Source organism: Penaeus vannamei, chromosome 11 (genome assembly GCF_042767895.1).
Source record: "Penaeus vannamei isolate JL-2024 chromosome 11, ASM4276789v1, whole genome shotgun sequence".
Taxonomy (NCBI): Eukaryota; Metazoa; Arthropoda; class Malacostraca; order Decapoda; family Penaeidae; genus Penaeus; species Penaeus vannamei.
Window position 1 is genome coordinate 46,596,439 of NC_091559.1, and position 12,500 is coordinate 46,608,938.

General features: G+C 49.4%; 2 protein-coding genes across 2 annotated transcripts in view; both read right to left on the minus strand.

The window, feature by feature from the left end:
- Positions 1–12,500, minus strand: part of LOC113816982 (gamma-tubulin complex component 6) — an 87,121-nt gene that overhangs the window by 64,638 nt on the left and 9,983 nt on the right. The gene's annotated exons all lie outside the window — the stretch shown is intronic.
- Positions 10,196–12,500, minus strand: part of Atg9 (autophagy-related protein 9) — an 11,674-nt gene continuing 9,369 nt past the window's right edge. The window contains exon 2 of the mRNA XM_070127380.1: positions 10,196–12,500. This exon is cut by the window's right edge and continues 210 nt beyond it. Coding sequence (XP_069983481.1) covers positions 10,857–12,500 — 1,644 coding nt within the window. The 3' untranslated portion in view covers positions 10,196–10,856.

A 12,500-nucleotide genomic window follows, 5' to 3' on the forward strand; every position in this document is an offset into this window, starting at 1 on the left:
TACTATCACTTAAATTACACACATGTACATGCACACGCACACACACCAACACACAAGTCACACATACAAACACATACATAATCACATAAATTACACACAAAAACGTACATAAGCACATAAATTACACACAAAAACATACATAAGCACATAAATTACACACAAAAACATACATAAGCACACACGTCACACACACAAGCAAACAAGTCCCACATATTACACATTGGCCTGCAACATCACGCCCCGCCGTTGCATAATACCCCAGCACAGAGAGCCTTTCTCGTCAGCGGCAGCGACGAGACCTGACTCACATGTGCGAACAGGTGTAACGGTGACCGAGTGGCACGTGCCGCACCGCACACACACACACGCACGCACGCACATCTGGCCGTACCCTTGAAATTCCCAAGGTCGACCCCCTTTCCCCTCTCACAGCCTAGCAACAACGACCGGCGGTGGGCCATTCCCCTCCCCTTCACCCCTTTCCCTTTCCCCTCTTTAATCCTTCCACCTTCTTCCCCCTTTATTGTTTGCTCTTTGCTCCCCTGTCACGAATTCCCATGCCCTCCCTCCCTCCCCCCTCTCCTCATCCCTTCTTCCCTTCCCTCCCCCTCCTCAAGAACCCTCCCCTTTCCTCTCTCAATATCCCTCCCATCCCTCCCTCCCCCCTCCCTCCTCCTCCTCCCTCCAATCCTCCTCCCTCTTCCCCCTCCTCCCTCCCATCCCTCCCTTCCTTCCCCCTCCTCCCTCCCCCATCCCTCCCTCTCCCCCTCCTCCCTCCCATCCCTCCCTCTCCCCCTCCTCCTCCTCCCTCCCCCCCTCCGCTCCCCACAATCAATACAAAGGAATCACAAGATTTCAGAGGCAATCCAGCCAGTTGCAACACAAACCAAACCGACCCATCACACCTGATGATGGTGATGATGGAAATATACACATCACACACTGAGAAGTCAGTAATTGAATAAACAAACAAATAAACGACAGTGACTATACAAACGACAATAATGATGAACAATAATAACAGATGTAATAGAAGTAGTAGCAGTAATGGAAGTAGTAAAAATAGGGAAAATGCTATTAATAACAATTATTGATAATAATGACAATGATAAGACAACAATGCCCACAACGATCACAAGAGGGACCAATTAACCAAATTAGAAATGGATGAAAGAAAACCTGCCCCCACTCACTCGCTAACAACAACAAAACGCGTTGCAGACGACCTTTGCAACAAAAGACGATGTGCCAGCGACGGTAATGACCTCACTCGACCTATTCTCAGATGCTGGATGACGCTGCAACGATCCCTTAAGGGTCAATTCCCCCCTACGCTGCAATACAGTAAAGGCTTTATGGCATCTCGCGTGTCGCAACAGGGAACGGCGGGGGAGGTCCCGATCCTATCTGCTAGCTCTCTATAAAGAAAGGAGGATTAAGAAGATGAAGAAAAAGAAATTCGTCGCAGTCATTTGTTTCCTTATCGGTCGGTCTCCCTTTCCCTCTCTCAGCCTATCGTTTTCTCTCTCTGTCTGTGCCTGTCTCCTCTCCCTCTGTGTATGTGTGTGTGTGACTCCGTATGCACGGACGTGTACATACCTGGCGCTCTCTCTCTCTCTCTCTCTCTCTCTCTCTCTCTCTCTCTCTCTCTCTCTCTCTCTCAAAGTCACACACACACACACACACACTACACACACACCCACACCCACACACACACACCCACACACACACAGACACACACACACAGACACACACACACACACGAACACGCACACGCACACGCACACACACGCGAATCCGCGCGGGCGCCACGCACACTCGGCCACAGGGAACCGCGATGACGCCGCCATGACTCCACCTCCGAAGTCGCTTCGGCCGAGGCTTCAGCCCAGCGTGTCGCAACGTGTATTTATTTACAGGTCTTCACGAGTCTCGCGGTGTCTCTTCTTCCCTTTTTAGCTTCCTCTCTCTCTCTCTCTCTCTCTCGTTCACTCTCTCCCTCCCTCCTTCCCCGCTCCCTCTCTTCCTTACTTCCTTCCTTCATTCATTCCTTGCTTCCCTCTTTTCGTTCTACCTACAAATCTCTTTCTCTTTCTTCTCTCTCCCCCATAATCCTTTCCATCTCTTCCCTCCCTCCTTCACTCTCTCTCCAGTCCTTCCGTTGTTCCTTTCCTTCTTTATTGTTTCCTTCCATCCATTCCTTTCCTTCGTTACCCTTCCCCTCCCTCCTCCCTTACTCACTGAACTCCATCTTCATTCTCTCCCTCCCATTCCTTTTCTCTCATTACCTCCTCTTTCCTTCCCTTCCTTTTTCCTCCCTCCCTCCCATTCTCACCAACCCCTCTCCATGTTCCTTTCCCCTCCTTCACCCGCCCCATCCATTCTTACCTTCTTCCTCCTCCCTCCTTCCCTCCTTCTCACCCACCCCATCTATTCTTATTTCTTCCTCCTCTTCCCCTCCTTTCCTCACCCAACCCCATCCATTTTACCTTTCCTCCCTCCCTCCCTTCTCACCCACCCCCATCCATTCTGTACCTTCTTCTTCCCTTTCCTTCCTCCTTCCCTCCTCTTCCTCACCCACCCCCATCCATTTTACCTTCTTCCCTTCCCTCCCTCCTCCCTCGTTTCTCACCCACCCCCATCTATTCTACATCCCCTCCCTCCCTCCCTTCTCACCCAGTCTCATCCCTTCTACCTTCTTCCCTCCCTCCTCCCTCCATTCTCACCCACCCCCATCCATTCTACCTTCTTCCCTCCCTCCTCCCTCCTTTCTCACCCACCCCCATCCATTCTTACTCTTCCTCCTTCCTCTTCTCCTCCTCCCTCCATTCTCACCCACCCCCATCCATTCTACCTTCTTCCCTCCCTCCTCCCTCCTTTCTCACCCACCCCCATCCATTCTACTCTTCATCTCCTTTCCTTCCTCCCTCCTCCCTCCTATCTATCCCACCACATCCATTCTACCTCCCCCACCTTCCTCCTCTCTCCCTTCCCTCTCTCTTCCCTCCTTCTTCTACCTTATTCCCTCCCTCCCTTCCTCACCCACCCCATCCATTCCCTCCCTCTTCCCCCCACCCTCCTCCCTCGTTTCTCACCCAACCCCATCCACTCTACCTCCCCTCCTCTCCCTCCCTCCCTCCTTCCCTCCCTCTCCTATCGCCCCTCCCATTTACCCATTCCCTTTTCCGCTCGCCCGACCCGCTGACTCTCATCGATCAACTTGCAATGTGCACACTCGAGCCTCCCGTTGCACTTCATTACCAAGATCTGAAGGAAGAGAAAATGGAACGCGTCTGGAGGAGGAGAGAGGAGGAATGAGGAGGAGGGAGGAGGATAAGGAAGAATGAGGAGGAGGTGGGAAGAGGAAGGGGTGGGAGGGGGAGGGGGAGGAGGAGGAAGACAAATAAAAGAGGAAGGAGAGGAGGAGGAGAAAAGAGAGGAAGAGGAAGGGGAAGGGGAAGAGGAGGAGGAAGTCGGGAAGGGGAAGGGGAAGAGGAGGAGGAGGAGTAGGTGAAGGGGGTAGAGAGAGAGAAGTTCCACAGGGGGAGAGAAGAGAGCAGGACCTGGGGAGGGAGGCAACACAGGCAGAAGTGAGGGAAGAGATAGGGAATGAAGGGAAAGGAGGAACAGGGAGACAGGTGGCGGGAAGGGAAAGGGAGAGAGGGTGAGAGGTGGGGAGAGAGAATAAAGGTGGGGGGAAGGAGCGAGAGGGAGGGAGGGAGAGGGGAAGGGGGATAATGATGATATCAATTAAAATAAAACAAGAACAAGAACAACAGCAACAATAATAACAATAGCAACAGCAACAACAAAATCACCAACAAAGATGATAACAAAACCATAAACATGACAATAACAACAATAAAAAATACGAAACAAATTTATGCATAACTATAAACAAAAAATCCTCCTCCGATATCCCTACCCCCTCCTTCCTCCTCCTCTCCTCCCTCCTCCTCCGCCTCCTCCTTCCTCCTTCCCTTCTTCCTCACCTCTCCTCCTCTCCTTCCTCCCTCCTCCCTCTCTCGCTCTACCCTCCTTCCTTCCTTCCCTTTCCCTCCCCCACACGCACGCACCGACATCAAACTTTCTCGGATTCCAAGCACAATTCGGCGAAATTGGCTGGGTGGCTTGGCAGCTTAAGATCTACACAGTACATTGGATTGCGGGAGTGTGGCTTGGCCTGGTGTGGCGGGGGAACAAGGCGGGGGAAAGCTTTGTAAACAGGAATATAATAGAATAGATGATGATGATGATGATGAGGATGGCGGTGGTGGTGAAATAGGAGGGAAGAGGGGATGGGAAGAGGGAAGATGGGAAGAGGGAAGAGGGGAGAGGGGAGAGGGGAGGAAGGAAGAAAAGCAAAAGAAAGAAAGGGAGGGGAAGGAGAGCAAGAAAGAGAAATAGATAAGGAGGTGGGGAGAGAGAGAGAGAGAGAGAGAGAGAGAGAGAGAGAGAGAGAGAGAGAGAGAGAGAGAGAGAGAGAGAGAGAGAGAGAGAGAGAGAGAGAGAGAGAGGGAGGGGAGAGAGAGGGGGGAAGGGGAGAGCGGGAGAGAGAGAGAAGGAGAGCGAGAGAGAGAGAAGGGGAGAAAGCGAGAGAGAGAGAGAGAGAGAGAGAGAGAGAGAGAGAGTGAAAGAGAGAGAGAGAGAAAATGAAAGAGAGAGAAGGAGAGAGTGAATAAAAGAGGGAGAGAGTGAATAAAAGAGAGAGAGAGAGAATGAAAGAGAGAGAGAGACAGAGTGAATAAGAGAGAGAGAGATAAAGAAAGAGAGAGAGAGAGAGAGAGAGAGAGAGAGAATGAAAGAGAGAGAGTGAGAGAGAGAGAGAGAGAGAGAGAGAGAGAGAGAGAGAGAGAGAGAGAGAGAGAGAGAGAGAGAGTAAGAGAGAGAGAGAGAATAAAAGAGAGACAAAGAAGTAGAGAGAGAGAGAGAGAGAGAGAAAGAGAGAGAGAGAGAGAGAGGGAGAGAGAGAGAGAGAGAGAGAGAGAGAGAGAGAGAGAGAGAGAGAGAGAGAGAGAGAGGGAGGAAGGGGAGGGAGAGAGAGAGAGGGAGGGAGAGAGAGGTAGGGAGGAGAAAGAGAGGGTGGGAGAGAAAGAGAGAGAGGGTGGGAGAGAAAGAGAGAGAGGGTGGGGAGAGAAAGAGAGAGAGGGAGGGGAGAGAGAAAGGAGAGAGAGAGGAGAGAGGGAGGATAGAGAGAGAGAGAGGAGAGAGGGGGAGGAAGGGGAGAGGGAGAGGGAGAGGGAGAGGGAGAGGGGAGAGGGAGAGAGAGAGAGAGAACAGGAGAAAAAAGAGAGAAAGCGAGAGAAAGGAAGAGAGAGAAAAAAGAGAAGGAAGTAAACCGGAAGTAAAGCACGAACAAGGAAATGGTGGGACGACGTTGCCGCTAAAATACACGCAGAGCAAAGGCGCGTTGCAGCCTGGGCGGGGCGGGAGGGGGAGGAGGGAGGGGGGGCAAAGGGGGCCGGACGTCGAAGTGCTAAAAGGAAGAATGGAAGGATAAGAAAAGAAACACAGATACAGAGATTGATAAATGGAGAGAGATGGGGAGAGGGAAAGGAAAATAACAAACAAAGAATGAGGGAGAGGGAGAGAGAGAATGAGAGAGAGTGAGAGCGAGAGAATGAGAGAGAGAGAGAGAGAGAGAGAGAGAGAGAGAGAGAGAGAGAGAGAGAGAGAGAGAGAGAGACAGAGAGAGAGAGAGAGAGAGAGAGAGAGAGAGAGAGAATAAGAGAGAGAGAGAGAGTGAGAGAATAAGAGAGAGAAAGAGAGAGAGAGAGAGAAAGAATAAGAGAGAGTGAGAGAAAGAGAAAGAGAAAGAGAAAGAGAAAGAGAGAGAGAGAGAGAGAGAGAGAGAGAATAAGAGAGAGAGAGAGAGGCAGACAGACACGTAAGAAAGAAAACAGGGAGACAGAATGGCGCCAATGAGGAAAATTCCCTCCCAAATTGAAATTGCTGCGAAGGCTCAGAGTCGGAAGGGAAAGCAAATTGAAATACAAACCATACCCGTGGGAAGTGGGGGGTGGGGGTGAGGGGAGGGGAGGGGGAGAGGATGGAGTCGGGAGGGGGTGTGGGGGGTGGGGAGAGAGGATGGAGTCGGGAGGGGGTGGTGGGGGTGGGGGAGAGAGGATGGAGTCGGGAGGGGGGTGTAGGGTGTGGGGGGAAGGGGGTGGGTGGGGGAGATTACTTGTCTTTAGAGTAATGATCAAGAGATTTAGTCGGCGCGAGGAACAATGAAGGTCGAATGCAGTGGACGAGACGGGAGAGAGCAAGGCGAGGAAAAGGTAAAAACGAGAGGAGAGAGAGAGGGGGAGAAAGTGCAGAGAGAGAGAGAAAGAGAGAGAGAGAGAGAGAGAGAGAGAGAGAGAGAGAGAGAGAGAGAGAGAGAGAGAGAGAGAGAGAGAGAGAGAGAGAGAGAGAGAGAGAGAGAGGGAGAGGGAGGGAGGGAGGAAGGGAGAGAGAGAGAGAGGGATGAAGGGAGAGAGAGAGGGGGAAGGGAGAGAGAGAGGGGGAAGGGAGAGAGGGAGGGGGAAGGGAGAGAGAGAGGGAAGAGAGGGAGAGAGAGGGGGAAGGGAGAGAGAGGGGGAAGGGAGAGAGAGAGAGAGAGAGAGAGAGAGAGAGAGAGAGAGAGAGAGAGAGAGAGAGAGAGAGAGAGAGAGAGAGAGAGAGAGAGAGAGAGAAAGAGAGAGAGAATAATGATAGATAGTGAGGGGGGAAAGGAAAGACAGAAAAAATAAAACACAGGGAGGGGTGAGGAGCGAGCGACAAAATACAAACACAGATAGAGAAAAGGCAGGAAAGAAAGTGAAGAAAACAAAACAGACAGAAAGAGGGAGGGAAAGGTGAGAGAGAAAGAACAGACAAAACCAAAGGCAGATAGAAGGGGACGTAGAGATGCGTGAAGAAAAAATAAACAGAAACGCTCTAGAAAAATGGGAGAAAGGGGGAATGGAAACAGGAGTAGGACGACGGGAAGATTGGGAGATGAAGAAAAGGAGAAAAAATAAAGGATTAGAAAAGAAAAACGAAAGAGAGATAAAGATGAGGGTTAGGATGAGAAGGAGCAGAGTTACCCAGAAGAGAAGGCACAGTTAAAAAAAAATGATCTGGGAACGAAGGAAAATTAAATAAGTTGAAAAACGAAAAAAAGGTAGAGAAAAATAAAAAAAATAAAAAGGAGAAAGGAAGGGAAATACTGGGACAGAATAGCGTTCAGCCCACAGGGAATCAAAGAAACACAAGCAGCAGAAGAGAAGAATAAAATAAGCGGTCTTTATCCCTCCCACGAGTCGCTCGCCTTCGTCAATGGCACATACTTCTTCCACAGGGATTTCCCAAACATGCAGATTAAAGACCGGCAGATACAAACACACACACACACACACACACACACACACACACACACACACACAAAAACATCCTGACACACAGAAAGAGAGCCTAACAGACGGAGAGCCAGGCGCAGCGTACAGGGCCGCCGGAGCCGAGAGCTGGGCGTCGGGACATCAAACGAACCAATACAACATGCAGGCTTCGTGTACGAATGACGTCACATACTCGGGGGTTCGTAGCAGCCAGGGTGACGCCGACCCCTATTGACCAAACACCGGCCGTGCATGCTAAAGCAACGACCTTGAGCTGCACCGCGCGCCCGGGTCCCGCTTTCCTCGGGCGTGTATGCAGGCGGGGAAGGGTGCTCTCCGCTGGGGGGGGAGGGGGGGGGCGATGTGCACGGTTTGGAATACACTGTCGTTGCGTTTCTCTGTGACTGTGGCTCTGCACTGTGACTCTCTTGTCTATCTGCATATCCGTCTGCCCCCCCCCCTCCCTCCCTCCCTCCCTCTCTCTCTCTCTCTCTCTCTCTCTCTCTCTCTCTCTCTCTCTCTCTCTCTCTCTTCTCTCTCTCTCTCTCTCTCTCTCCCTCCCTCCCTTCCCTCTGACTTCCTCTTCCCCCACTGTCTCTTTTCTTAATATCCCCTTGTCTCTCTTTATCACAGCCTTCATGTGCGCACGGGAGGGAGCGAGGCCTTAGCGTGGCGTGTTGCATCACCTCCGATCCGGAACACAGGATAAATACACGAACTCTCTTAGTCAAACACTCACTCATTCTCTCTCTCTCTCTCTCTGTTTCTTTCGCTATTGCCCGTTTTCCTTGCCCCTCCCCCCTCTCTACCTCTTGCTCTTTCTCTACTCTCTATTCCTCTTCCTCCCTCCCTCCTTTCTACGTCTTGCTCTTATCCCTTCTCTCCTTCCTTATTCATCTCCCTCCCTCTAAGCCTTCCTCTTTCTTGTACCCTTCTTCTATCACTCCGTCTCCATTTCCTCTCCTCCGCGTGTGTCCTTATTCCCCTTGCTCCCTCCTAAATCACCTTACCAACGCTGCACCAAATACAACATGAAAGCAGACAGCGTGTGTGTCACCCGGCGGACACATTATGCCTCTTTTCTTCTAAATTGCACGTCTTCTTTCTTCTATTTTTTCATATTATAGACCTCTAACAGTTTATCGTGTCTTTGACATCTATCCTCTTCCTACACTCACTCAACCACTTTCTCTCTCTCTCTCTCTCTCACACACACACATAAATACATAAATTCATACTATATAATGTACATATACATATATATGCATACATATAAATAAACATATACATACATATAAACACACACAACAAATGCATATATATAAATATATACATATTAACACACATAATATATATATATATATATATATATATATATATATATATATATATATATATATATGCATACATATATAATATATATGTATATATATACATTATATATATATATATATATATATATATATATATAATGTATATATATATATATATATATATATATATATATGTACATATATATATATACATATATATATATATACATTACATATATGTACATATATATATGTATATATATATGTATATATATATATATATGTATATATATGTATATATATGTATATATATATATGTATATATATATATATATATATATATATATATATATATATATATATATATATATATATATATATATGCATACATATATAATATACATGTATACATATATACATACGTATATCCAGCCATACACACAATATATATATAAATATATATATATATATATATATATATATATATATAATGTATGTATATGTATATGTATGTATATGTATGAGTGTATATATATATATATATATATATATATATATATATATATATATATATATATACATACATATACACACATATGTAAACACACACACACGCGCATACGCACACACATATATACATGAATAGAAAAACACGCTACCGTGTTGATATTATGATAGAAACCCCCACAATGCACAAACTAGATTTATTGGAGAAAGGGAGACAACAGTTTCGGAATCGTCCTCGAAGATGGAATCAAGGACGATTCCGAAACTGTTGTCTCACTTCCTTCAATAAATCTAGTTTGTGCATTGTGGGTCTTTCTACCATATATATATATATACATACATATGCATATATTCATAAATATTCATATATATATATATATATATATATATATATATATATATATATACACACACACATAAATACATACATATATAAATACATTCAGACAGACATAGATACAATTTACCAAAAGACTTTCACTCTGTAGACGAAAACTGTAATGCCAGCTACCCCCCCCCCCTCCCGCCGGGCCCGACGCCGCACAAAACCCCAGGCGCGAACAAATGCATAAAACAGGGAGCGAGATAACGGCAGACTGGTCATCACCTGGCACAGAGCGTGTGGTGGCCAGGCAACCGCTGCCAGCAAGATCCATACAATCGATCTCGAGCAAAATACATCACTTCCACACAAACACACTTCATGTTGGTAGTCTCCCCCCCCCCAACCCTCTCACTCTCTCTCCTTCCGCTTCATAAAAGTTACAGAGGAGACAAAATGAAATCTGCCATCATGAGGAGTGCGTGTCAGTACATTGTCATGAGGCAGCGATAATCGTTATCATCCTACTTAGAGAAAATTATCAGTGATAAGCTACGGGAAATGTCCCATCTTGAAAAGGATAACACATTTTTGGCCACAAACATCAACACAATGTCAAGTTCCCCGTCCCCGTTTCGGTCTGTGGGTCAGACTGGTTAAATCGAAGTCGTGGGACAAATAAAATGCCGAGACAGAATCACAGGATCATTTAATCAAATTATTTACAAAGAAAACCGCCATTTCACAAAGCATTATTGGAAAACAGACAATGAAATCTCGATCCATTCATTCACATCTAATTGCAATATCGATGCATAAAAATCATGACCCAATATAACGTTAAGAAAATACAAAATACTTATTTTATGGTACATTTTATACACAATAAAACTCTTTGAAGCATATTAGTCTATCGTTTTACAAACAGCTGTCACAAGTTGAAAATTCAAACGCTATCTAAAAACTGAAACCAAATCTGCGGGACTAGTTGATTCATTTGAAAAATCGTCAAACTGATGGCGAAAACCTAGCGCAGATACAGTACTAGTCAGACCGTAAGCAGTGGTTGTCTTCGGGAGCCCAGTCGGAGGCGTTTGAGTGAGATGCGTGTGTGGGCGATTCCGAAACCCACGTGTATTCCCAGACTCGGTTTCCCGAACACATCCACTGTGCCCATACATCATTCTTTCTCGTTTGGCAAACGGGGTAAAGTAGCAATGCCAAGCGTTTTAAATTATAATCTTTCTTTTTTATTATTATTATTATTATTATTAGTGAACACCAGGATAATAAATTCCGGGTTATCGTGAAACGAAAGTCCCGCCACAGGGCCAGACGTTCCTCTAGGAGGCTTTAGGGTTCTGCGAGAAGGGGAGTCTTCTCTTGCGCTCGCTGGTACGACACCGACGGCGCGTCGCCCCCACTGCCACTAGCGCTGCCGCTCGCACCGGGCGGCTGCCGCCCCTGGAACGGGACCGGCTGGAAGCTTCCCCCCGGGGGGCCCTGGGGACCCGAGGGGGGCTGCGGGGGCGCATCTGTGTAGGTGGCTCTGTGCCGGTGTCTCTGGTGTAGCTCGTGCAGGTACAAGGTGCTGAGGCTCATGTCCACAGCGGTGAGATCCTGAGGCAAGGTCGGGCCGAGGAAGGACGACGGCCCGAGACAACTAGGGGCCAGCACCGGGTCCACGACGGGCCCCGACGTCACACTACTCATCCCTATGTGGCCCTCGACGCTAGACTGAACCATGCTCTGCTGGACCGTGGACAGGATGCCTCCACTCGGGCCGTGGCGGGAGCCCTCCACGTGGGAGATTCCCCCACGGAGGCCCCGGGGGGACCAGAAGGATTGCTGCTGGACCCCGCCGGGTTGAACAGGGGCCCCAAGCATCCAGGGGGCCCTGAACATGCTGGTTGTGGCCGCGCCCAGCCCGCCACACGATAAGGAGTTCAGGGAAGAGAAGAGAGCGTTCTCCTCCTGCAGCGTGGTGAGCGCGTTCATGTCTCGCTGCGCCTGCGTTCTCAGCGCGTTGATAAATGCCGTGGACTCCTGAGGGGGCCTCCACTTGGGGTTGGTCATCGTGAAGTGCAGGAGCGACAGCTCGGTCTTGCCGCCGCTCGTGGTCATGTTGGGCCTCCGCGCGTCCTCCTGGGCGTCCTCCTCCGACAGCACGTCCGGCTGCCACGTGGGGCTGCCGTGCCTCCGGATGTCCATCTGGGCGAAGGAGCACACGTCGCCCACGCCTACAACCTCTACGGTGAAGTTACGATAGAAATCGACGATGTCCTGCGCCTTGAAGCGCAGCCGGAAGATGAGGATGAGCGGCGTGACCACGGGCGAGACCAGCTCCTCCAGCATGTGCACCACCCGGTACTGGAACAGCTGCGAGAACTCCTGGCGCACGCGCGACGTGTGCGCCTTCTCGCGCCAGTGGTCGGGCAGGTAGTGCACCTCGGCCAGCACCTTCCGCAGCAGCATCTCCGGGCAGAACACGAGGTTCTCGTCGGGGATGAACACGCGGCACGCGGCCAACACGGCGCCCAGGATCGTCATGACGGTGAGCACGTGCTCCACCTGCAGCACGTCCTCGTCGTAGACGGAGAGCGCGGCGAACACGGCGAACATGGCGCCGCACACGAAGGCGACGTGGCGCGCCACCACGGCCATCACGGGCGACGAGAAGATGTTCATGTACTGCGAGGCGGCCTTGTAGCCGCGGTTGAGGCGCGCCGTCATCTCGTGGTCGAGCTCGTTGAAGTGGCGCAGGTACACCTCGCCGTAGTGCGACCAGCGCCGGCTGCCCAGGCTGCCCGGCTCGCGCTTGATCACCTCGGCGTAGTAGAAGAACGAGTACAGGATCTGGAAGAGCAGCACGAACGGGAACAGGACCAGGTTGGCCACGCCCACGTACAGGATCCGCTTGTTCAGCTCCTCGGCCAGCTCCTGCCGCTTCTCCAGCCGCTTGTACTCGTCGCTCAGGTGCCAGTTGTTCTTGAAGGG